The sequence below is a fragment of the Fusarium redolens genome, assembly GCF_020744475.1.
Source record: "Fusarium redolens strain MPI-CAGE-AT-0023 chromosome Unknown BKA55scaffold_1, whole genome shotgun sequence".
In the NCBI taxonomy this organism is placed as follows: domain Eukaryota; kingdom Fungi; phylum Ascomycota; class Sordariomycetes; order Hypocreales; family Nectriaceae; genus Fusarium; species Fusarium redolens.
Genome location: NW_025763664.1, coordinates 5,313,148 through 5,337,040, shown reverse-complemented (window position 1 = coordinate 5,337,040; position 23,893 = coordinate 5,313,148). Strand labels below are relative to the sequence as shown.

Here is a 23,893-nt window from a genome sequence, read left to right as displayed (position 1 = left end):
GATACAAAAACACCATCACCGCGACGTTGGTTATATTCTGAAGTTTTTTCTTACCAAATGCAATTGGATGTCTCAGTGTTGAAAAGAGGAAATTGTTGTCGTTAAATTCACTTGCCGTTTTTGAACACGCCTCGGATCCACGTCACGTCAACTTGAGTCAACTCAACAACTTGAGCCAAGCCAGCCTCGTCTCAGTGGACTCTGCTCCCTTCAAGGCTCGACACATAACGAACAAGGTCCTTTACAGGCCTGGAACAATCACGGAAACCGCCTATTACAGTCAAGGAATACTATTGATTTGACTATCGGTCTGTGCTTTATTGACTGCGTCTTTGAGAGCAAGTGCCTCGGCTTTTGGTGAGTGAGGATCTTCGATATCGTATCCAATCCAATCCGATTTAACCCTGCCTTACCCTTCATTCTCATAATTCTTTCGAACCCTTACCCATACCTGCATCTGGTTTCTATATACACACACTTCAAGGGCCACGCTATTCGCGAGCGTTTTTTCCCCCGTCAGCCGTTCACGCGCTCACGCCGCTGGCCCAGCCAAAGTGATGGCATAGACTTTTGGTTAAGGTACCCCCCCACGTGCCCTACAGGAGTCGATCTCGGACGTCGTCTAAGGATAACCGGGCTGTCGGGTGATGGGTCAAGGCTCAAGCAAAGACCCTGAAGAAACCGGGCGTTTATCGTGTGTGTGTCACTCTATACATGACAAGCTTGTGCAAGAGAGGAAAAGAGGAGTGGAATTACTTGAAAAAGAAGTGGTTGCTTTCGTTGCTGTGAAGAAACGGGACGCATCCACAGGGTCTCAACTCACACTCCACCGGGGCTCTTCAACAACTCTGCCTGGACTGAGCTGATCTTGGTCTGACTTTGACATGCACCTTTAATGCCTGGCTCATCTTTCATGTGCATCTTTATGGAGCTTCTCAAAGACCCCGTTCCTTGCTCAGGTCTCTGTCTTGCTTGGCCTGGTCATGTCTCCGCTGCTGGCTGGTCTCTATTTCGTTACCTACCTACCCTCCCCCTCAACACTGCACTGTTGCACATACACACAAAACACACGCAAGATACCACACGGACGCTGTAACTGACACTGAAACTCGCATATTTCCAGCCACACATCCTCACTCACTTCTCCCTCCAAACAGCGATCGCCCAGTCAACCATTCCTTCTTACCTATCCGCTCCCTCGTCTGCTCTCTAAGTTACCAAGAGCTCCCGCGGGCGCCCACGCCGTAACATGTAAGATATATCCGTACTTCCTTGCTCCTTGTTTCTATGTCAAGAGTTGCCCAGCTCGCAGTGGTTCAGGAACCCCTCAAGAACCCACTCTGAGCTGGAAGCTCTTCGCAGACTAACGACAACTCTGCCGTCATGGTCTGTACTATGAGCACATAGCTTACTCACATTCTCCTATAGGAAGTTTGGCAAGCAGATCCAGAAGCGTCAGCTTGAGGTGCCCGAATATGCTGCCAGCTTTGTCAACTATAAGGCCCTGAAAAAGGTACGCCCATGTCATTCCCGCCCCTGTTAACCTTCCGTTCCTGCCACCGAGAGCCCCGGCGTCCGTCCATCTACCGACTCCGCTGTCATCTCCCACGCTGCAGTGGTCGGTCCACTCTATCACTTTTTCCAAGGCCCTTACAATCTTTCCTCTTCCAGTTGCTCGGTCTGCATTGCTCAGCTCTGGTTGTCAACTGGCTACTCAGTTTTCTATTCGTCTCCCTGCCCTGGCCCCTACTGTTCCCACTGCCGTTCTGGGCTATTCTTCTCTGAGTATATGCCCTGCTTTATTCGCAGACCCCATCACCTTGGGTATGAAGTATTGCGCAGTGTGACAGTGGCTGGCCAAAAGCAATTCCTTGTTTCTTCATTCGTCTTCCCATCCACATGCACGTTTCTTCATCGCCACCAGATTGCGCCTTGACCAACTCTTGGGATTTCTTCCACTGACACGTTGCCATGTAGCTCATCAAGAAGCTGTCGGCAACCCCTACACTGACTTCACAGAACGATGTTCTCCGCTCAGCCACCCCCGTGGATTCCCAGGCCGCTCTCCAGGCCAATAAAGCAACCTTCTTCTTCCAACTGGTAAGTAGTTAACTCTGGTGTTCCGTCTTCGCCATGAACATCCCGACATGGTTACTAAATGAGGAACAGGAACGGGAACTCGACAAGGTCAATGCCTTCTACCTACAGAAGGAAGCCGAGGTTCGTACCACCCCTGGAACACAAACATGTCATATTTAGCTAACATATTGTAGCTCAAAATTCGCCTCAAGACGCTGCTTGACAAGAAGAAGGTGCTACAGTCCCGGCACGGCGTCTCTCGGCGCTCAGCCAAGTTCACTACCCTCGAAGAAGGCTTCCAGCAGTTTGCTACCGACCTAAACAAACTCCAACAGTTTGTCGAGATCAACGGCACTGCTTTCTCGAAGATTCTCAAAAAGTGGGACAAGACATCAAAGTCCAAGACAAAGGAGCTCTATCTTTCAAGAGCCGTCGAAGTCCAGCCATTCTTCAATGCTACAGTCATAAGCGAGCTTTCTGACCAGGCCACCACAAGTCTACAAGAGCTTGGTGCTTGGTCGGATGGAATCCAAGTCAACTTTCAGTCGGGGCACGTTGTGACCTCGCAGCATTTCGTCGGCACTGATGAAGGGGACGCGGACACACTGCTACTTGATACTGTCATTACAGGAAATCTCGAGTCCTTGAGGGATCTTCTTCAACGGATGCGCTCCGCCAACGATACTGGAGATGGTGATAGTTCGTTGATGGAGAGGGTCACGCGGACCTTCTTAGCAGCCATCTCAGAAGCTCCACAAGAGTCTCTGCGAGTCCTACTCGACACAGGTCTTGTTGATCTCCACTCTTATGATGATATCAATGAGAGAAATTGCCTGCACCAAGCTGCCATCTATGGCAAGCAGTACGTCCTGGAGTGGGGCTTGTCAGTCGGTGTTGTTGTGGACCGAACGGATGTCTACGGCCGGGTTCCTTTACATTATGCTAGTCTTCACGGAAGATTGGAAATGCTGAAGGTCCTCTTGGATGGTAAGTTGTTGGATATCTGTGCATTGGTTTAATTGGCTGACATATGTGTAGCAAATCAAAAAACCATCGACCTCACGGACCACGATAACTTCACCCCATTGATCCACTCTATTATCCACGGACATCTCGACTGCATCGAACTTCTCCTTGCCAGATCCGCACGTATCGACCCTTTTTCTGATTCGGATCATGTCCCCTTGAACCTCGCTTGCGAACATGGCTCGGTGGCTGTGGTCGAGATGCTGTTGAAGCATGGGGCCAAGATCTTGCCTGATGCTGAAGGTCTGTACCCTCAGCATCTCGTAGCGAGAGCTGGTCAAACCTCAGAGCTCCTCCTCCTTCTCAAAAAATATGGTGCTAACCTCGACCAAATCGATAAACTTTATGGATGGACACCACTGGTCCATTCTGCAAGCGAAGGCAATGTCGACTGTCTTCAAGCACTACTCAAGGTTGGGGCCGACGCAAGCATCGTGGATGAGAAGGACCTTCCAGCCATGTACTATGCTGCCTGGGAGGGACACCTTGCATGTATGAAATTGCTAACCCCGTTCAACACACGCCCACGAGCCAGTCCCTTCATGGTGCAGCCTGCCTTGGGTCCTATGGATTCAAGTACGGCGCCTCTGCCCATGTCTCTTGACCCCGATGCGATCCCCGAACTCGAGCTTCCTCCTCCAATCATCCCACTGCGACGATACGGACACAACTTCCTTGACACAAAGACAGTTGTCCAGATCTCCTTCGGGGATTTCGAGGAACAACCCCTTGTCTTCTTCCAGGACGGAAAATATCCTGCCGCTCGCCTTACTATTTCCTCAAAAGTTTCGGATCTTATACCGAAGAATATCATTCTACCTTTCCAAGAAGATACTCGTATCGTATCCTTCCAGGTTGACAACCTGGATACTTTCAGTCTGGACATCGACGTGTTCCCCACATACGGAGCAAAGGTTATTGCCAAGACAGTCGCCCTATCAAGCATCTTCAAGGGACTTCAGGGCTCTTCAGCGTGTTGTTTGCCTTTATTCGACCCTCGCCTTCGCGCCATTGGCCAGATCAGCTTCACTGTGCAGGTCATCAAGCCATTCCAAGGGCAACCTCTGGAGATTACCGACTTTGAAACCTACTGGAAAGCAACAAGCCAATTCAACCAACCAACGAGTGCTATTGTTACTGGATCGAGCCTATCAGGCGATTACGTGAGGCTCTTTGTCCAGTATACCAGTGATGGTGTCCCTGTGCTCTGGCCTCAATGGACAATAGCCTGCGGTGGTCTTGATATTCCTGTCTGCCGATTGACTCTGGAACAATTCACTTCTATGACTATTAGGAGTAACAGTCGTGCAGAACTTCCTAACTTGAGAAGCAAGTCAGCCGAGAGCATGGCTGAGGTCTATCACATCCTTGCGACGGCTGGCGTGACGCTGCAGGAAGCACTTACTTTGCTCAACTCTGGAATGCATGTTAACCTCCAAGTATTGTACCCGACTCCCGAGGAAGAGAAGGCCTTCTCGCTTGGACCTGCTTTGGATGTTAACGTCTTTGTTGATTCAATCCTCAATATTGTGTTCGAGCATGCACGGACACAACGTGCACAGGCTCCTGATAGGGTACGGTCGATTGTATTCAGCAGCTTCAGCCCTCGACTATGTACAGCCTTGAATTGGAAGCAACCCAATTTCCCTGTTTTCTTGTGCAACGATTTAGGACGAGAGGAGACCTCGGGACCCAGTGGAAGGCGCAGCGCCTCTATCAAGGAGGTGGTGAGAATTGCCCAGAGCAATAACTTCATGGGATTGATATGTTATTCCCGACTACTGGTATGTTGAAATTGCCCTGATCTACTATTGATAAAAGTATGGTTGCTGACCGCCGATAGGATATGGTACCTGCTCTCGTGGATGCTATCAAGTCTCATGGGCTGGCTTTGGTGACAGACAAGTCATCGGACTCACCTGACGCGAGCCCTATGACTGATCCTTTCCCTCGACCGCCCAGGGGCGTCGACGGAGTTCTGAAAAGCCATGGCATTTTGCGTTTCAATGATTCGATAGACATGTAGGTGGCTGTAATGAGAAATGCCCGAATAACGACTGCAATGGCCGGGACGGATAGAAAAAGGGGGATTTGAAGACATGCATTGATTGGATAGAACTATTTTATCACTGTGTATTTGCACTTATTATACCTACTTAAGCAAATGCTTAATGATTATGATTAAGCACCTTTGTAGTCGTACTTGAGCGATGATAACTCCTTCTCGGGGTCAACACTACCCATGACCATCTTTGACACCAAAATAATACCATAGACCACCAAGGGCAAGTATCCCATTCCGGGCCACACAGCTTCACTTTTTGTTCTGCCTATTGCCCAAGCCATCAAAATCAAAACTAGACCGAGACCCAAATTTAGATAGGGCAGATAAGTTTCGAGTGGCGATCTTCTTTCGACGTAGCTGAACGAACTTCTGCGTTGTCGTGGTCTTCCACGAGGCACGTACGGCACATCATCTACCTCATCCTCGTCATCCTCGTCAAACACGCCTGAAGACTCTCTTGTTGAGAGTGACGGTGGGCGAGTGGGTCGTGGAGTTTTGGGCCGTGCCCAACTATCAAGGAATGGGATGCCTGACGACGCTGGTGGTTGGTGATGAAGCAGATATGCCGTAGAGAAGAGAGAGGTTAGGCTTAGGAGCGCGAGAAGTGCTGTAGGGGGGTTTATGAGGGCGGGAAGATAGGGGATAGTTGCTAGAAGGGGTATGGCGAGGAGGAAGCGGCGAAACTGAACATCTCGAGCGGCATTTTCCGCTGCAAGCTGATTGATGTAGTCCTCTTGCTCTAAAGTAGTGTTAGATGTGTATTTTAGGTATTTTGCCAAGATTGCTATGGTATACCTTGTTCATCCAAAGCTTCAGGCTGTGAGTCTGTAGAGTCTTCCTCTGGATAGTGAAATGTGCGCCTCAAACGGGCAGTTGTTCCCTGGTAAGCAGGCATGATAGATCCGATAAGACTCAGTCTTAAGAGAAAGTGAAGAGTATTAGGGATAAGAAACAGTTGAGGCCAGGTTGTGATGTAAGACCCTGCCTGTCGTCACATGGTAAAACTGTCCACGAGGTTGAGGTGAGGCTCAGCCTTATGACGCCACACCGGCCCTTGCCCCACCTCGAGTGAGCAACATTGGATCGGCGCCCGGCAGCAAAATTTCGCCGATATCAGTTGAATTGAGCCTCAGCTGATCAACCACGATACGACCGATCACCAGAAATTAAGCGCAAAATCACAATGTCGCAACAACTAGCGCTACCTCGGATCGTCCGACGACGCTTGGCCGCCGTTCTCAAGTCAAGAACAGTTACATTGAGACCTGCGCAGAGGAGATGGATGACTCCTGCGCCAAAACCTGGAGATGGGCCCATGATGTCGAGGAGGGCGGATCGAGAGCTTCCAGGTACGGACAATTGAGACTTAATAAGCCATTGGCTTGGACTGACATCGGTTATTGTGCAGATGTAGCTGATGTGACATTCCGCTGGCGCCGTACTTTCCCCATCTTCCTCCTCATCGTGGCCGCTTCATCAGTCGCTATCTTCAACTACCAAAAGATGTCCTCACCCGTCGTCTCCTCAACACTTTACGCTCTACGCACCAACCAAGATGCTCGCGCTCTCCTCGGCGATGAGATCTACTTCAAGCACCAAATCCCCTGGATCCACGGCGAGATGAACCAGCTTCACGGCCGTATCGATATCTGGTTCTCAGTACGAGGCACAAAGGGCGAGGGTGTCATGCGCTTTGCCAGTAACAGACCTACCAGCAAGGGTTTCTTCTCAACTACAGAGTGGAGTCTTACCATGAGCGATGGCACAAGGTTGGATCTTTTGGATAACGGAGATCCTTTCAAGGCGCTTATTGGAGGTGGTGAGGATCTGCCTGCAGTTGAGGAAGATGCCCCTACAAGAGGATTCCGAAAGCAGGTCGAATACAAGTGAGGCATGATGGGCCACTCTAAGGGAACATGGGAGGCGAGCATTGTTGTTAAAATGAATTTGATAACCCTGAGTACTCCGGTTGTAGTCGAATCTGTACAGTAGATGGTGTGTGTGTGTATAATACAAAAAGCCCGCTTATGATCTCTCCCATTTTATCATACGTAGTACAAAGTCCCTCTTACAATCCATGGTAAAAATCATTAGTCTTGAAGCTGCGCCGCTTCTCTCTCATTCTTCAGCTGAAGATGTCTTTCTCGTGCTTCTTGGAGCTTAGCCTCATGGTCGGGATTGCGTTCCAATAGAGTAGTCAGAGCAGCCTCACGATGAGGTTGAGGAGGAGCCTTTCGCTTCTTGGCATCTTGAAGACGAACAACACGACCCTTGGGACCGGCAATAGGTCCACCGACCAGCACAATACCCAAGTCGTTATCCACCATCATGACCTTGAGGTTCTGGACTGTGACGAATTCGTTGCCCATACGACCAGGCATCTTCTTACCGGGCATAACACGACTACCACTGCCCTGCGAGGGACCCGTTGTACCGATTGTTCGATGGTTCTTGGAGTTACCGTGCGAAGCTTCCTGACCGGAGAAGCCGTGGCGCTTCATACCACCTGCGAAACCCATACCCCGCGATCGACCCTTGACATCGACGTACTGGCCCTTCTTGAACCAATCGGGGAGAATCTGAACACCAACGGGCAGAAGACCAGACTCGTTTCGGACCTTGAACTCAGCGAGCTCAGCCTTGGGTGCAATGCCCTTGGCCTCATAGTAACCCAGCAATGGGCTTGTGACATTTCGACCATCACGCGAGCCCGCACCAATCTGCACAGCCCAGTAACCGTTCTTCTGTCGGGTCTTGTTGGCGACGACCTGGACCTGATCGAGTTGCAGCACGGTGCAAGGCACACGGGTCTTTCCAACAAACACACTAGTCATGCCCTTCTTGGTAGCAAGGACACCAGAGCGCAGAGGCGTAGTATTCTCCCGACGCTTCAACGCAGCAGCAGGACCACTCGTGAGAGCAGGAAGACCGGAAGAAGGCTGATTGAATCGCTTGTGCTTGTTGCGAGGAGGAGCCGTGGTCCATCCATTCTTAACACCGCGGGTAGCTGTGAGCGGGAGGAGGAGAGGCCGAGCGGCGACGGCGCAGGGCCGTGGGAGGGCCAAGCGAATTGGCAGACGAGGAGGCATTTTTGAAGGCGGCGTGTCGACGGCGGCGGTGGCGCTGTCGAGGAAAGCAATTGGGCCGCCGTGGGTGGGATATTGAGGGCGATGGGTCGGATCGGTTGATAGTGGTGAAAGATTTTGGGTGAGGTTGAGATACTGGAGAGCTTTTGCAGCACCCGGAGAATTCCCGGCTAGCATTGACTACAGTGAAATGGAACAACACTCACCGCGAGAGAAATATGATATAATCATTATGATTTAACGAAGCAGTTTAAATCAATTTTTTAATTGAACGCATATGAGATTTTATAATCCAGTCTCTCTATTTATTCTTTTTTTTTTTGTCGTTGGTGAATCGTGTTGATCTTCACCCTCTCTAAACTCCAGGGCCCCTCCCTCCAATACCGCTCCCCATCTGATTCACACTCGTACCCTTGAGTTTATGATCTCCCGGGTTAGCAGCAGCCTCATAGATGATATTCGCAGGCGCTCGTCCAAGTTGAGTCCATTCGCCCTTGAAGCCCAGGTACGAAATACGGGTCACATCCTCATCGCCATCGCCAAAGTTGTCCGCAAAGAAGAGCACCAGCCGCTGCACCTTTCCAAAGAGTGCTCTCTTTACGGGAATCTCTTGCAGATCACTAGTCTGGGAGAGTTCGAGAGTTTGAATGGGGTCTGACTCCTCGGCGGCTGCAAAATCGAGATCGTCCCGGTTGATGAAGAGATGGAGGGTTTTGGGGGCTGAGGCTGAGGGGGATGTGCGGATGAGGATGGAGTGAAGCTTGATCTGGGCCGTGAATCTGATTTGATTTAATTTAGTAACAGATTTGTGTATAAGATGGATTTGTACTTACGGCACTGTCATGAGAAGCTGCTCATCAACGTCACTCTCTAGCTCAGGCTCAACGCTGAGTCTCTCTTGCCACGTCTTCTTGACGATTTTCTGACCAGCATCTCGCTGGGCTTCATTCAGAGTGACAATGTGATCAAAGTTGATTTGACTGTAGAGGGAGAACTGCACTGTTGGTGTGATGTCGTCTGAGTGATCATGCTCATGGTCGTGGTCGTGGCCATGACCAGAATGTTCATCATGGCAGTGAGACATGATGTTCGATTGATCTGAACAGTTCTGAAATAAGGTCCTTCACGGGCGGTTGATTTTATGAATTTGGCTCAAGTTCGTGGTGATGGTTGAGTTGATGTTGGTTGTAAGTCAAGTGAACCATTAACAATTGAGGATGACGTTTTAGCACTGGGTCCCCTACATAAGCGCCCGAGACTGGATATCATGAACATTAATAACAGGCCCAAGGTCGCACAAGCAAACAACAGTCGAGTGCAACCAATCTTCATGATTTCCTGACAAGTAATTAAATAATAGCAATTATATATCTCATTTGTATCATCAATAATCCTGAACCGTAGCCAAAAACTCCTGTAGTTTGTTTCGCTTGCTTCATCTAAATCCACTCTTCCTCTTATTCTTCTTAGCCTTCTTCCTATCTCCAAAGATACCCGATACGGGCTGGCTCATGGCAAACGATGGCCCAAAGAGTCCTTGACTCTGTGAAGACGAAGGTATGCCTTGCTGGCTCGACATGGTTTGAGGCGTGGGAGCAACAGATATCGGTGGCAGCGCCATAGGCTCTTCTCTCCGAGGACGCATCGGCGAAGACATGGGGTTGCCCGCCGTAGTTCGCACGGAAGTCTTCATGGCCTTCGGTTCTCTACCCTCTCTCATGAACGGTGGAAGTTTGTACCTGTCGTTCTGAGCCTTGCGTTTGTTTTCGATTCTTTGCAGTCGCAATCTTGCCTCGTCAAACTTTCTATCGCTAGCAATAGCAACGCTAGACATGTAGTCGTCTGTACTAACACCACGCTCAGTGGGCCAGTATGACAACACGTTGGACTGTTTGGCGTTTGCCATCTTGTCCAATCTCAATGATGGTGCGAGGAGCTGTAGTCGCCTGACCGCTGCATCATTGGTGCTGTTTGGTGTCGCACTGGGAGGTGATGAAGGAATCCCACCTTCCGATGACTGAGATGATTTGATTCGAATTACACTCGACTGAGTGGGTTGAATTCGCCCATCCTCCTCCTTGCTTGCAGGTCCTAGAAGAGGCATATCTTGAACCATGACTCCAGCTGTTGCCAGAAACATATCCTTAGCCAAGTCTGCGATCCACCCCCTTCTTATTTCCTCCTCTTGCTGGGGTATTCTTCCTTCCAGCGGATCGAGCCAGAGATCAACGTATGTTTGGTTAAGATGTGACAAACTGACAAGTTCCCGAATCCACTCCTGCGAAGTCTGTCTCCCGAGTTGCGTCACGACTGTTTGTCCATCATCGCCTGCAAACAAGTCGAGCATATCGGGTTGTGTTTCGTGAAAACCATTTCGTAGATGTATCGGACCAAGCTCGTCGCCGATTTCTTTCCAAGTTTTCATGGGAAGTCTTCCTTCAGCCACACCCTCAGTGATATTTTCCTGAATAGCTGCGAGTAAAGCGGGCGGTATATCATGAAGACTGTCTGAAATAGCGTGAAGAGTCTGTTGAAGGGTGCGGCACAAGCCATCTAGGTTCAAGCTTATGGGCCCGAAAACTGCAGATGCTCTGCTATTGATCTTATCGAGGTCCTTAGATCGATTGGTAAGTTTTACCACATCTTTGATGTTGTCATCAGCCATGCCCTCAGGAAGCACAAACGTGCTGCCCATATGTCGAATGAACTGTTTGCGTTTCTTTTTCCAGCGCTGCGCTTGATCTGACTTGTTACGATCAACCCGCCCACTAGGCAGCGTAATCGGCATATTGCGGTCTTTGACTGAGACACAGATGCAGTATTGCACACCCAAACTCTTACTTAGAATGCTGCCTTGGTAGAACTGAACTCCCGCACAGTAGTAATCGGCTCCAAGACCAGATGAAGCGTCCCCGTCCCGTGTGAGCTTGACCGGGTGGATTTCGAGTGATTGAATATCGCTACTGGTCGAATCGCTATTTTGAGGAAGAGTGAGGGTGTCGCGGTGCCAATAAGGAAGGCCGGTTTCCATTGACCGCCCGAACCAGTAGGTTTGAAGTTGTCTATGAATCGGAGAAAAGACAAACACCATAGCAGCCTCTTGTCCACCTTCTGACGTAAGGCATGTTGTCATGCGCAATCCTTCTCTGTCCAACAAACGAGGGCAAGATATTAGAATAGTCGGCTTTGGCCCTTCCTCCTCCTGCCTGCTTTTCGCAAATAAGTCGATCCAGTAAATAGCGCGCATGGTTAAGACAAATATGTGATTTTGGTTGGCTGGGCTGACTCTTATGTCAAGAATTGCATCAGGCTTGGACTTTGGACGAGCCAACAACGAGAGTTGAGGCAGAGCTATGTGCGATACGAGATCGATAACTTCGTACTTCTCCCTATTCCAGATCAGCAGATGACTTGATCGTTGTGCTAATCCTCCAGAGTCATCAGCACTTTGTGAACCATCCTCCCAGAAACTGTCCACTTTGGCTGTGCCGACGAATAGAACTCCATGTTTTTCGGCAGGATGCTCTGTCGTGGAGGGTAATTCGTTCAGTAGTCCATCTGAAACATGTCCACACGAATAAGGTATAAGTCGTGTTTTCAGCTTGTTTCCCCCCATGATGTCCCATATTGACCAATATCCGCACTCGTCGATGATGGCAATCTGTGGTGGTAGGCCCTTAGAATTTGGATTGAAAGAGACATCTACCTGCGCGTTACCGCCAGTCATCTTATGAGAGACGGTCAGGATCGGGTTAGGATCGATCCGCGACAGTCGTGATTGATGAATGTTGAGATCGGAGGCTGACGATTGAGCTACCGGGACCTTGTGATATTCTGGATGGAGAATCGTGGTTGAAGTTTGCTTCTGAACGATGAGCCAGCGAACGGCATCATATCGTGCGAGACTAGTTGCGAATTTGACTTGAGAGATCGGCAGACCATCGCTGGCCCAAATGGCCTCTTCCTCGGGATCATCAGGGTCAATGACAGAGGGCTGAAGAGTCGTACGCTTATCTTGTCCCCATTTCCATTTCGATTGATCGATCCGAGCCAGTCGAAGCAGCTCCCCTGACTCTCCCGTAGCAGCCGCAAGCATGGGTGATCCAGCGATTCTCGAGTGATCCGACACATTCGTCATTTGGCCGATAGCAAGTAATGATTGATCGCTAATTTCGCCCTCGACCTTTGAGTAGCGATTCATGTTCTCCTGCAATAGATTCGATAGTGCTGAGTTGCCCATGAAGGCTTCGGGGTGAGCCTGAAGAAGCCATCGCTTTTGTACTCTTCTCTCCTGCCATAGGTTGGACGAGATCTCCGGAGCAGGAGTTTTTGAAGGCGGGTATAACTCTGCCGAAGACCCAATAACTTTGAAGTGAGGCGCTAGACATCTTTGTCAATATTGCGATGAGCGCAAAGAGATTGTATAAACTCACCTTCAGCTGTTACGCGACTGGAGTGAAAAGTCCCAGGCTGCGCTGTCGCATTCTCAGGTGGTATATAAGTAAGACTTCCTACGTGACCGTGGATCAGGTCCGTAAGTCGCCTGGTCTCAGCCATTTGGCCCAAGTCTTGATTTCCAATGTGCTGAAATTTTGGCCGATATTCCTTTCTTCATCGCGAGATGGGCTAGTACAGGCGCAAGAGAGTCTCGAGCGGGAGTCAATAGTATTTGAAGCACTAAAAAGGCATCCTATGTCATACGAGGTTGTGCGATGGAGAAATTGGCTGCGCAGGCAGGAATACATCTATAGAAGAGAAGTATTGGTGAGTATAAGTAGACGTAGAGTAAGAGATGCGCTGCGCATGCGATGAGAAGTGAAGCTTTCGACGGCCCCACGTGGCGGTGCAAGCGAGGTGCGCCACATTTATTAGTCGACCGAGCAACGCAATTTCGCGGTGTAAATACATACATGCATGAGAACAATGCCCAATTTGTATCCCCTTGGTCAACTCCGTTTACCCTACGGAACAATAATTTGAAGCCGAAAACAACATCAACCGAACTATCTCACGATTCTGAATCATACGCAATGGCTACCGACTTTCAGTCCTCCCTATCTGCGAGTATGCGACAGAGCATGCCGCCCGTCGGCCCCTCTGTCGCAAACCAGCTGCCCAACATCAACTTTGGCTTCGATGACCTGCGCGATCGCATGGCAAAGTTCACAGCCCGATTCGATGCATTCATTGAAGAGGGCCGAAAGCGCGTCCTCGAAGAGCGCAACCAGTTTCGCATGAACGTCGCCGAACTTCAAGGTATACTCTGATGTCGCCGGCGCATAAGATATCTACTAACCACCCCATCAGAGGACCAACGTATGAAGAAGCGAGACATCGAAATCATTCAAGTCAAGACCTCGACGCACCAACAAACAATTGAGAAGGAAGAGGCGGAAACGCGCGAGATGGAGAGCGCTATTAACTCACTCGCTGCCCAGCGCGACAACCACCTCGCAACGCGCGACAGCCTCAAGGCTGAAATCGCACAAACACAAGCCGAGATCGAAGCACGACTTGCCGCACAGCGCGAATACGCTCAGCAGCAACAAGCCCAGTCTCGTTTCAACGTCCCTGAGTTGGACTTCTGGATCACCAACCTTTGCCTCAAGATCGAGGGCGCTGGCCACGACGACCGACTCAAGTTTGTGTATACGCATATTGACGAGAAGGACTGGGAGCGCGAAGCTTGGTTCGAACTTGTTACAAGCTCGCGCGATTACGATGTGAAGCACTGCAGACCTAAGGTTGAGCGGGAGAAGGTTGAGAAGGTGCTGGATAAGCTGAATGAGTCAAGGGAACTGGTTGTTCTGCTGAAGGGCATGAGAGAGTTGTTTGTGGAGGCCATGAAGACTTGAAGAGTTGATTGATGGTTTATGCTGCGACGACCGTTTATGTGCGATAGTGATTTTTGAGAACGATAATTATACCTTGGATGATTGTTTTTGTTTGATATAACGTTCTGAGCCTATCTCTGAGTGTACATTTGGACTGTGCTCTCAAGTAGCCTCGTAGATACCAATGAGAATAGCCAACAAGATCGTGCTGAAAATCGAAAGCTAAACTAGATTGGTATTTTGATTTCTCATTCTAAAATATATAATACTGATAAAAATACCGCTACTTTTAGCACTTTTTGCTACTTATTGGATTGGATGTCATGATGTGTATCAGCCCAAACCAAACCGCGACCCGCGTCTCCCCGCCATGATCAATTAACCTCCGCCTCCACCTCCCTCTCTTCATACACCATATCAAAACCCCATCAACCGCCATCATGCCTGAACCAGATAAGCACGCAGCTGCGCAACAAGCCGTAGATATTCTCCATGAGATCTCTACTATTCTAGTACGATAGCCCATCCATAAAACAACACGGGTGACGACCTGACCGCTGACTGCGATCACAGAACTGTCACCTTGATCGCCGAACTCTATCCATCTGCATCTCTATGATTGAGCGCGGAGTGAACCCAGAGGCTTTAGCGGTATGTGGTCGAAATTCACGTGCTCGCTTGTTGAAAGAATTTCTAATATGTGTTTTCCGTGCAGCAAGTTATCAAGGAACTCAGACAAGAGGCCCAGCAACCTACAGCCGCAGCAAGAAGACGTTGAATGAGTGGAACAAATCCTCTTCAGAAATTTGATACGGATTGACTTTGGAATTACGGAAATGTTGTTTCGGTAGGTGTTCACAGGGATATGCTTTCACTCAATAGGCGCAAGTAAGACTGTGCCAGAATAGAGATTTTGTTGTACTCATGCCCTAGGTACATACTCAAACAATCATGCTACCTACTTTGTGTCCGTTGGATCTTATTCAAAAACCAAGATCAACGCAGATACTAAGCGCCCAAGATGCAAACCACCAACCTAGTCACATCCCTTCGTACACATATAGTCAGTCAGTAGCCTCCAACTGGTATCCCCCTCCCAAGTTAATGCAGTCCCCCAAGCGCCTTGCAGTAAAACAACCTAGCCAACCCTTTTGAATTTTATATCATGCTGTTTTGTGATTGCTCATCGATGTCCAATAAGAACAATTTCGTCTTCGTCTTCTTCGTCATCGTCGTCGTCTTCCTCTTCAGCGTCTGAAAGTGTATCGCTGAGATCATCCAGTTCAGAATCTTCGTCATTCTCCGATGCGTTGTTGCCACGGTTCCTGATTCTCCATATTCCAAGGATATCGTCCTCGGATTCTTCGTCTGGTGGCAGATGTGCCATGATCGAGTCGAAACCCATATTGCCAGGTGATACAGATCGTGCAACTCTATCAGGTGCGCGGTATTGAGCCTCAACACCGTGAGACGAATGTCTGCGCCTGTTTCCCACTGTGATAGGAGCTCGGTTTCCACTCACAGATCCAGAAGCGTCCCGTCCAGTTTCCACGATGGGTTGTATTTCGCCATTAGCAGGCGGTTGTGATCCTGTGCGGTCACCTCCCACGATATTCAGTTCTACCGTATTATATGACCGGCATATGGAGCATTTCAGACCCAACCAGTGATATCGAACAGTGCTCTTTCCGGAGCAATCGTTGCACAGAATAACGGCAGTGGTGTCGCGGAACTCTGGTGGCATGGGCTGAGTCTGGATAGCAACATCCAAATTTCGGAACTGGCTCTCCATATTCGTAAGACTCTTATTGCAGATCGGGCATTTGTATGACACTTTCATATGCTGTTCGTAGCACTTCTTATGGATACTATGACCGCAAGCCATAAAGACCACGGGCCGTGGTGAAGTAAAGAGGTACTCGCCACAGATGGGACAGTCGCAATCTGTTGACCTTTCGATACACTTGTGAGAGCCTTCAATCGAGGTCGAAATACATGCCCGACAGGTCTACAGCTAGTCAGCAAGCGACATCATAGAGGCATAACTATGTTCTCACCTTGCAGTGAAAGAAGTCCCTGCCGAGGCCCATGCCTCGACGACAAATACCACAGTCGTTACAGTGGTAAATGGGTTTACTTTGACGGTTCTCCCATAAGTGACAAATATCGCAATAATAGTAGGCCGACAACTCGCCGCAGTTGATGCACATGTCCGAGGCCTTCTGTGGTGTTGCGCAAATCATGCAGAGCATGTTCCTGGTTTCTGTACGGATGAGGTTGTGGTCCTCATTCGCATCGTGACAGAAACGGCATGTGTACCATTTCTTACATGTGAAACATTGAAGCTTAACGTTTCGTTCGTAGTGTTGGCATCCAAGAGGTTGTTCCGTTTCTGGTACTACATCTAAGGGTTCCACTGGAGTTTCACTTCCATGTCGTTTCGGCGGCTTCACAGGCACAAATGTCGGTGCTTTGTCTTCCTCGCTCAAGATAAATATTTCCTCATCCGGGTGGTTCTGCCAGAACTTCAACGGCCTTGATGCTGGCGACGACGGTGATTGCGACAAAGGTACATCCAAGCCTTCACCACTCTCCAGAATCTTCTTTACAAGCGGCACTGTCTTGGACGACTTATATCCTTCCAACAAAATATCGTGGATTAACCGCGCTTTATCATTTTGGGGTATGTCTTGGGCATTGATCGAATGGATCCGGGATCGTAACTCGCGCATACCATCATCTTCCGGAATCCGACGAGAACTGAGCGGGCTCAGGGCGATCCCGATATGATCGCGGGGAGGAGATTCCTGCGACATGATTGGAACTGGTTCGGGTTCTTCAACTCTTGTTTCTTGGGTCGAGACGCTGAGGGGTCTAGTGAGGGGAGACTCGATGATCGGCACCGGTGCCGGCTCAGGTACTGGCAAAGGTACAGGCGCAGAAACAGGACTATCGGGATGACCAGAATCGCTCACTGCGTCAGCGTGTTCGGTCGAGTCGCCTCCATCGCCAGTGAAGGTAGATCGCGAGATTTCGGAAAATCGACGAGCCTGACGCAAGACGGGGTTGATGAGAAACTCTGAGACGAGGGAAGACATCAAGTTGGTAGGTAGGTAGGTTGGAGTGGAGGCTAAAAGTAAGTTGGGAAAAGGGAAAGGTCTAAGCGGCGGTCCCAGATACCGACGGGCGCACTAAGATAGAGGAGCTGGTTGTTGAAAGCTGTACTGTACTGTACTTGCGCCGATATTGATACCGTAGAGGAGAGAGAGGGAGGGTAGAGAATGACGCTGAAAGAGGGGATCTGACAAGGTAGAAGAGAAACTGTAATATCGTACTGGTACTGTAGTAGTGAGGAGAAACGTTAACGGCACAGGACCATGCACCTCAAAACAACGGAATGACGAGAGACTGGAGAAGCCAGAGACTACAGCGTCTCTAGCTCTGTTCTTCTGACTTTAGACTGGAGTTGGATGACATAAGGCGATTTTGTTCTCCAGTGACATTCAGTGGAGTTTTCCGAATAGCGGACGGTAAGCGGCGAATGCACAGTAAGTGCAGCGCTGGAGTGATGGGAAGGGGGAGAAAGGCGCCGTTTTTTAGCATGTGACTGTGGATTGTGGTTCACAGAAGGCCTCCGAGTCTATTGCGTTTATTCAGTTGTCATTGGATATCATAGATTGACTGTTAGCAACAAATTCCAATGCCATCGTTTCGCCAATTTAAAATCGATGTTTCGCTTGCAGCCGTTGAAACCCCAACTAACATTTTTGTCAGTCGCATACAAGGTACGCTCCGGTTACGGGAACGGATCAAACCGCATGTTGTCGTAACCTGGATCAGACGAGGATTCGGATATATAGGGAATGTAGTGGGGAAATTGAACGATAGAGACATAGGAAAAGGATCAATGGTGCCAAAGACGGTAAAATACGGTGGAACAAATTGAATTCGGCGGTCAATCTCTGGTTTTAGGCCATCTGTATAAGTGAGGCACAGATGAGATCGGGGACTGTTCCGCTGAAGCCGTCAGGCCAGGGAGACCCTTTCTGGATCCTTTGAAATGCATCCCTTGATATTTTACAGGACTGAAATGGTTCATAGCCCTGAAACTCAAATGCTGAAATAATGTTTAAAGAGGCCAATCCCTCTGAGCTTATCCATGTGTCATGATTCAGTACAAGAGACAGATAGAAAAAGGCTGTTTCTGCCCAGTAAATCGGGTTCAGTCATGACGAACCGTGGGTCCTTGAACGCCTTCGGCTCTGCATGTCTCTGTCTCTTCGCTTGTGTAAGATCCAATGCAAAGATAGACGTCATTAGGGGACAGCTATCCGCTAAACAATGTCTCATTGTCTCAAGAAACTGCATTCAGAGTCAATAACTTCAAGAAGCATGTGATCATCAATAAAATGCATACCTTAGTGATAAGATTGATAAAGCAAAAGCTGGAAATGCCAGTACAATATGTCATACTAGTTCTTACTATTGACGTCGAGACAAGAGTGCCTTTTAGATCTTGTTTCTTCGTGACTGTACCTAACTGTGACCGTTTGACTTCACCGATTCGAATGTCAATTCGAAACAAACACACTTCTGTCACAGAAGCCTCGGAAACAGATTCAGATCGAGAAACAGCAAAAAGGAAACTGATCACGCTGGGGATCGAACCCAGAATCTTCTGATTCGTAGTCAGACGCCTTGCCATTGGGCCACGCGACCTCAAGTATTTCTTGTCATTTTTGCTCACTGGCAGGTACATGTCGCTGAATCACCATCTCTGACGAGAAAGGTGCCACTTTTTTGAATTTCATCCCTGGATCCCTGCAGCTGATTGCCCCTAAAACATTCAGTGCAACGCGCTATCGAAAACGGACATGGGAGCTGGAGGGCTGGACTAGGCTGAAGTGGGGGTAGTATCGACTGGTCGGGAGCTTACGCCAAGGGGAGCCGTACGGGAGCAGCTGTTTAGCGTGACGACTCGCCCGTAGAGCATATGTGGCATTTCAGGGGACAGAAGAGATTCAGCCTGCGCTGGGCTGTCGTGTAATATTCTTAGAACCACCACACGCCAGTTCAGTTTCGTTTCTTTGGACTCGGGCATCTCCAGTTCTTTTTTTATCTCTTTTCTCTCTCCTGATTCTTCTTCTTTTTTTTCTGACCTGTATTCTCTTCTATGATCACAGGATTTTAGAAACGGCTCCTTCGTTGAAGCTGGTGTTCCTCCCTTCCAGGTTCCCTTGAGTCTCGACAACTCGTCCAATCTTTTTTTCCCTTCTCCCTCCTGTCGAGCTTACTTAGCCAACATCACCCCCTTTGGCTCCCATCAAACACCCATTCTACAAACGTCGCGACTTCTACTTCGAATCGATACCTATACGATTGAATAATCATGGCTGCCGACAAGGCTGCCGTCGCCTCAGGCGCTGACCTGGGTGATGGTCTCAGACAGCGTCCTGCTGCTGGACAGGCTAACCTCCAGCCCCCAAGTCCTCAGCCTGAGGACAACAAGAAGCTTGTCAAGAAGGTACTACACCTGTATATCAAGGAAGTGCCATTGAACGATACTGACCACATCTAAAGGAGTCCTCATTCCTCCAAACACTCGACCAGTGGGAGGTTGTCATTGCCCCGCTGATCTTTACTCTCCTGGCTATCTTCACTCGACTTTACAAGATCGGTATCAGCAATATCGTTACCTGGGATGAAGCTCAGTATGTCGAATTGACTTTACCGTCCCGCAAACCTTTTCTAACACTTCGACAGCTTCGGCAAGTTCGGTTCCTACTATATCAAGCATGAATACTACTTCGATGTCCACCCTCCCCTCGGCAAGATGCTCGTCGGTCTTTCTGGAGTCCTAGCTGGCTACAACGGAACATTCGAGTTCAAGTCTGGCGAAAAGTACCCCGAGGAAGTCAACTACACCATCATGCGTATCTTCAATGCGGCCTTCGGTATCTTCTGCATTCCCCTTGCTTACTACACTGCTCGTGAGCTCAAGCTTCGACGCCCTGCTGTGTGGCTCGTTACTCTGATGGTTCTTTGCGAGAACTCCTACACCACTATCAGCCGTTTCATCCTGCTCGACTCTATGCTGCTGTGCGGTACCGTGGCCACCGTCTTCTGCTGGTCCAAGTTCCACAACCAGCGCCACAACAGCTTCGAGCCTGAGTGGTTCTTCTGGCTGTTCTTGACTGGACTCAGCATTGGCTGTGTCTGCAGTGTTAAGCTTGTTGGTCTTTTCGTTACTGCTCTCGTCGGTCTTTACACCATTGAGGACCTCTGGCGAAAGTTCGGCGACACCAAGATGCCTGTTGTAAGTAGTATCATGACTGACATCTGTTCTTAACTAATGATTCATAGACCACTCTTGGTGCCCACGTCGTCACCCGTGTCGTTGGCCTCATCGTCATCCCTTTCCTGATCTACCTCCTCTCTTTCGCCCTGCACTTTGCCATTCTCGACCGCTCCGGCCCTGGTGATGCTCAGATGAGCTCCCTCTTCCAGGCTAACCTCAAGGGTACTCAGGTTGGAAAGGACAGCCCTCTGGAGATTGCAATTGGTTCCCGTGCTACTATCAAGAACATGGGCTACGGTGGTGGTCTTCTTCATTCCCACGTTCAGACCTACCCCGAGGGTTCCAAGCAGCAGCAAGTTACCTGCTACCACCACAAGGACACCAACAACGACTGGTTCTTCTACCCCAACCGCCGAGAGGAGGACTACAACCCTGAGGGTGACCTCCGATTCATTGGTGACAACTCCGTCATTCGACTTATCCACGCCCAAACTGGCCGCAATCTGCACTCTCACGACATCGCTGCCCCTGTGACCCGAGGCCACAAGGAAGTTTCCAGCTACGGTAACCTGACTGTTGGTGACGACAAGGACCACTGGAAGGTTGAGGTTGTCCGTGATTCTGCTTCTCGGGATCGCAGCAAGATCAGAACCCTTACCACTGCTTTCCGTCTCAAGCATGAGGTCCTTGGCTGCTATCTCCGAGCTGGCAACGTCAACCTCCCCCAGTGGGGTTTCAAGCAGATCGAGGTTACTTGCACCAAGGAGAACAACCCCCGTGACACTTACACCCACTGGAACGTTGAGGCTCACTGGAACGACAAGCGTAAGTTTTCAAGAAAAAGATGTAGACTTGCTCATGCTAATTTCATATAGTCCCTCCCGCCGAGGCTGGTGTTTACAAGTCCCCCTTCTTCCATGACTTCGTCCATTTGAACGTCGCTATGATGACCTCCAACAACGCTCTGGTCCCCGATCCTGACAAGCAAGATGACCTTGCTTCCAAGTGGTGGCAGTGGCCATTCCTTCACGTCGGTCTCCGTATGTGCGGTTGGGGTGATGATATCGTCAAGTACTTCCTCCTCGGTAACCCTCTCATCTACTGGGGTTCTACCGCTTCTCTTGGAATCGCCGGCCTGGTCATTGTCTGGTACATCCTTCGATGGCAACGAGGTGTCAACGATCTCAGCGAGAACGAGATTGACCACATTCACTACTCGGCATTGTACCCCCTGGCCGGCTGGTTTCTTCACTACCTTCCTTTTGTTATTATGGCTCGTGTTACTTACGTGCATCACTACTACCCGGCTCTCTACTTCGCCATTCTCAACTTTGGCTTCCTTGTTGACTGGTTCACTCGCAACCGCAACAAGACCATCCAGACCATTGTGTATGGCATTCTCTACACCGTCATTATCGGCCTTTACATTTACTTCATCCCTATTTGCTGGGGTATGACTGGCAACCACAAGCAGTACAAGTACATGAAGTGGTTCGATAACTGGCGAGTCACCGACTAAGGGATTGATCAATGTTTTGAGCAATCTCTTTTCTCTAGATTACACAGTGGTCTAGACGAGCTGTCTCATGTACCGCCATGCAGACGTGTTTGTGTTACTCGATTTTCGAAAACGTACTGCAAGGATATAGAATTGGGGAACTCATGTAAAAGACGGGTCGCAGGGATTCTGTTGGGAGGCAAAGCAAGGGACGAGGGAAGAAAAGACGAAACAGGATCAACGGAATGAGGCAGTTACGGAATGGATCTTGCTTCGGTAATGCTATGATATTGTCATTTCTGTTGCGTCCTTAATAAAGGTGGCCTCGTAAGGCCAGCAATGTATTATGCATTATTGTGTACAATTCATATTGAGCTTTTCATACACTTGTTCGATGATGACGACGTTTGCTGGCTGACTGGGTATCATGATGCGTCGTGTGTTTGTAGATCATTTGTGTCCTCCTCTTCGCATTGTCTCAGGTTATCCCCTAACAACAGCCACCTCCCGCTGACTTGTTGGCATCTCCAGATAGCTTGACTTGGCGGTTTCCACCAGCTCCTGCACCCTTGACTCCAGATCTTCTGTCATTGAGATCGTACTTGCCCGCCTGGATGTTATTGTATATCCTCTCTGCTACCCGCATGAAAGCCTTTTCGACATTCTCGCCGCTCTTTGCGCTTGTCTCGACGTATTCCATAACCCCGTTACGCTTGGCCCACTCCTCTGCCTCCCCGCGTGTGACCTCACGCTTGTTATCCTCCTGTTGTGTCAGATCTGCTTTGTTACCAACCAGGATAACCACAATATCAGGCTCGGCGATCTGTCGTAGGTCGTTGAGCCAGTCTGTAACATGCTGGAAGGTTTGCTTTCGAGACAGGTCGAAGACAAGCAAGGCACCGCTTGCGCCTCGGAAGTAAGATCGAGTGACAGACTTGTATGTCTCCTGGCCAGCTGTGTCCCAAAGACTAAGCTTCATATGCTTCTGGGGCGTGTTGGAGTCATCCCGAGGAGGTTCAGGAAGACCATCGGCTTCTTGGTCTTTGTTATCGGGATCTGAGGAGTTGACGGCGCCGACTTTTGAGTGAGGAGGACCGACGGGGACGATACGGGAGCCGAATTCAACGCCAATGGTGACGTCGTGATGAGGCGAAAAGCGACCTTCGCAGAGCCGAATGGTAAGACTGGACTTGCCGCATCCTGAGTCGCCGATGCAGACGAGTTTGGCGATGTAGTCCCACGGTGTGGTCGACATGGGAAGAGGCTGAGAAGGCTGATGAGAATTGAAGAGAGGTTCGTTGGAGAAGAGTTGATCGATGGGCTTGGTTTCCTCGAGCTAAGAGGATGGAGTTAAGCACGTGCAAGCTGTCCTTTGTGGTGGTGCGATGTCAAAACCGAGGCACAGAGTAAGATAAGAGAGGTATTTGATTTGGTGATGCTGGTGTTTCGTGAACGTGACTTGATAATGAGAATGGATGGATTGTAAGTGGTAGAAATTTGGGGTTGGAGGAAGCTGGGTGGTTTATCTGAGGGAGCTAGAGGTGGCTCAGAGTGGGCTAGATTTAGACTGAGAGATGGCGATAGTCACCAAATGACGATAAGATCAAAATAGTGCAAATGAGTCAAATATCGTGTTTTTACAGATCATAATTAGTAAAAATACCAGAAAATATGGCACGCTATGGGGGAGAGAAGACAAGTCAGATGTTGGGGCCTGTGGCTATGGTTTGAGATGCTGAGCTGTCACGAGTCACAGTGAATTGTATTGTACGACACAAGCAACTCAACGACCAAGCAGATCAGATCAGATCCAGTATCAGTGGAACCTCGAGGGAGCTGCACCTCGTGCCTGAAGGGCTCTCTCCGAATGGGGATTAGGAGGTTTCTTGGTGGTTATCGGTGACGCAAGGGGAATGGATCGATAACGTCTTGTTAGTCCTTGGGTCTTTGGGTCAGTTGATATGCTTTTGTCTTTGATAAGTATATATAAGTAAGTGTATATATACT

At 49.4% G+C, this 23,893-nt stretch overlaps 10 protein-coding genes and 1 non-coding gene across 11 annotated transcripts; 5 read left to right on the top strand and 6 right to left on the bottom strand.

The window, feature by feature from the left end:
- Positions 1-1,383: 1,383 nt before the first annotated feature.
- On the top strand, positions 1,384-5,131 carry BKA55DRAFT_589058 (uncharacterized protein; the record flags this gene model as incomplete). The annotated part of the gene is made up of 8 exons (XM_046194874.1): positions 1,384-1,386; positions 1,433-1,513; positions 1,647-1,841; positions 1,978-2,100; positions 2,170-2,220; positions 2,274-3,066; positions 3,118-4,889; positions 4,949-5,131. 8 exons carry the CDS (start codon positions 1,384-1,386, stop codon positions 5,129-5,131), a joined length of 3,201 nt encoding a protein of 1,066 aa, XP_046057438.1.
- A 94-nt stretch (positions 5,132-5,225) lies between these two features.
- BKA55DRAFT_552375 (uncharacterized protein) lies at positions 5,226-6,160 on the bottom strand. The gene is made up of 2 exons (XM_046191427.1): positions 5,966-6,160; positions 5,226-5,909 (listed from the first exon to the last, which is right to left on the bottom strand). The coding sequence occupies exons 1-2, from the start codon at positions 6,063-6,065 to the stop codon at positions 5,287-5,289; spliced, it is 723 nt and encodes a 240-aa protein (XP_046057437.1). The 5' UTR covers positions 6,066-6,160; the 3' UTR covers positions 5,226-5,286.
- Positions 6,161-6,286: 126 nt separating this feature from the next.
- On the top strand, positions 6,287-7,203 carry BKA55DRAFT_552373 (cytochrome oxidase complex assembly protein 1-domain-containing protein). The gene is made up of 2 exons (XM_046191426.1): positions 6,287-6,519; positions 6,579-7,203. The coding sequence occupies exons 1-2, from the start codon at positions 6,354-6,356 to the stop codon at positions 7,058-7,060; spliced, it is 648 nt and encodes a 215-aa protein (XP_046057436.1). The 5' UTR covers positions 6,287-6,353; the 3' UTR covers positions 7,061-7,203.
- Position 7,204: 1 nt separating this feature from the next.
- On the bottom strand, positions 7,205-9,458 carry BKA55DRAFT_659359 (translation protein). The gene is made up of 3 exons (XM_046197534.1): positions 9,090-9,458; positions 8,668-9,035; positions 7,205-8,426 (listed from the first exon to the last, which is right to left on the bottom strand). The coding sequence occupies exons 1-3, from the start codon at positions 9,338-9,340 to the stop codon at positions 7,261-7,263; spliced, it is 1,785 nt and encodes a 594-aa protein (XP_046057435.1). The 5' UTR covers positions 9,341-9,458; the 3' UTR covers positions 7,205-7,260.
- A 233-nt stretch (positions 9,459-9,691) lies between these two features.
- BKA55DRAFT_683722 (RNA polymerase I-specific transcription-initiation factor-domain-containing protein) lies at positions 9,692-12,813 on the bottom strand (the record flags this gene model as incomplete). The annotated part of the gene is made up of 2 exons (XM_046198543.1): positions 9,692-12,636; positions 12,690-12,813. 2 exons carry the CDS (start codon positions 12,811-12,813, stop codon positions 9,692-9,694), a joined length of 3,069 nt encoding a protein of 1,022 aa, XP_046057434.1.
- A 354-nt stretch (positions 12,814-13,167) lies between these two features.
- On the top strand, positions 13,168-14,321 carry BKA55DRAFT_56908 (chromosome segregation protein Spc25-domain-containing protein). Its single transcript, XM_046192887.1, has 2 exons — positions 13,168-13,512; positions 13,564-14,321. The coding sequence occupies exons 1-2, from the start codon at positions 13,287-13,289 to the stop codon at positions 14,109-14,111; spliced, it is 774 nt and encodes a 257-aa protein (XP_046057433.1). The 5' UTR covers positions 13,168-13,286; the 3' UTR covers positions 14,112-14,321.
- Positions 14,322-14,530: 209 nt separating this feature from the next.
- BKA55DRAFT_683720 (mitotic-spindle organizing protein) lies at positions 14,531-14,868 on the top strand (the record flags this gene model as incomplete). Its single annotated transcript, XM_046198542.1, has 3 exons — positions 14,531-14,602; positions 14,664-14,741; positions 14,806-14,868. The coding sequence occupies 3 exons, from the start codon at positions 14,531-14,533 to the stop codon at positions 14,866-14,868; spliced, it is 213 nt and encodes a 70-aa protein (XP_046057432.1).
- A 405-nt stretch (positions 14,869-15,273) lies between these two features.
- On the bottom strand, positions 15,274-17,188 carry BKA55DRAFT_497532 (uncharacterized protein; the record flags this gene model as incomplete). The annotated part of the gene is made up of 2 exons (XM_046186478.1): positions 15,274-16,098; positions 16,148-17,188. The coding sequence occupies 2 exons, from the start codon at positions 17,186-17,188 to the stop codon at positions 15,274-15,276; spliced, it is 1,866 nt and encodes a 621-aa protein (XP_046057431.1).
- Positions 17,189-18,737: 1,549 nt separating this feature from the next.
- BKA55DRAFT_t19 lies at positions 18,738-18,809 on the bottom strand. The gene has a single exon. It is a non-coding gene; the product is annotated as a tRNA-Arg (tRNA).
- A 564-nt stretch (positions 18,810-19,373) lies between these two features.
- On the top strand, positions 19,374-22,142 carry BKA55DRAFT_56904 (Dolichyl-phosphate-mannose-protein mannosyltransferase-domain-containing protein). The gene is made up of 5 exons (XM_046192881.1): positions 19,374-19,614; positions 19,671-19,801; positions 19,854-20,406; positions 20,454-21,213; positions 21,264-22,142. Exons 1-5 carry the CDS (start codon positions 19,480-19,482, stop codon positions 21,905-21,907), a joined length of 2,223 nt encoding a protein of 740 aa, XP_046057430.1. The 5' UTR covers positions 19,374-19,479; the 3' UTR covers positions 21,908-22,142.
- Positions 22,143-22,376: 234 nt separating this feature from the next.
- BKA55DRAFT_496578 (P-loop containing nucleoside triphosphate hydrolase protein) lies at positions 22,377-23,141 on the bottom strand (the record flags this gene model as incomplete). Its single annotated transcript, XM_046186384.1, has 1 exon — positions 22,377-23,141. One exon carries the CDS (start codon positions 23,139-23,141, stop codon positions 22,377-22,379), a length of 765 nt encoding a protein of 254 aa, XP_046057429.1.
- Between the last annotated feature and the right edge of the window lie 752 nt (positions 23,142-23,893).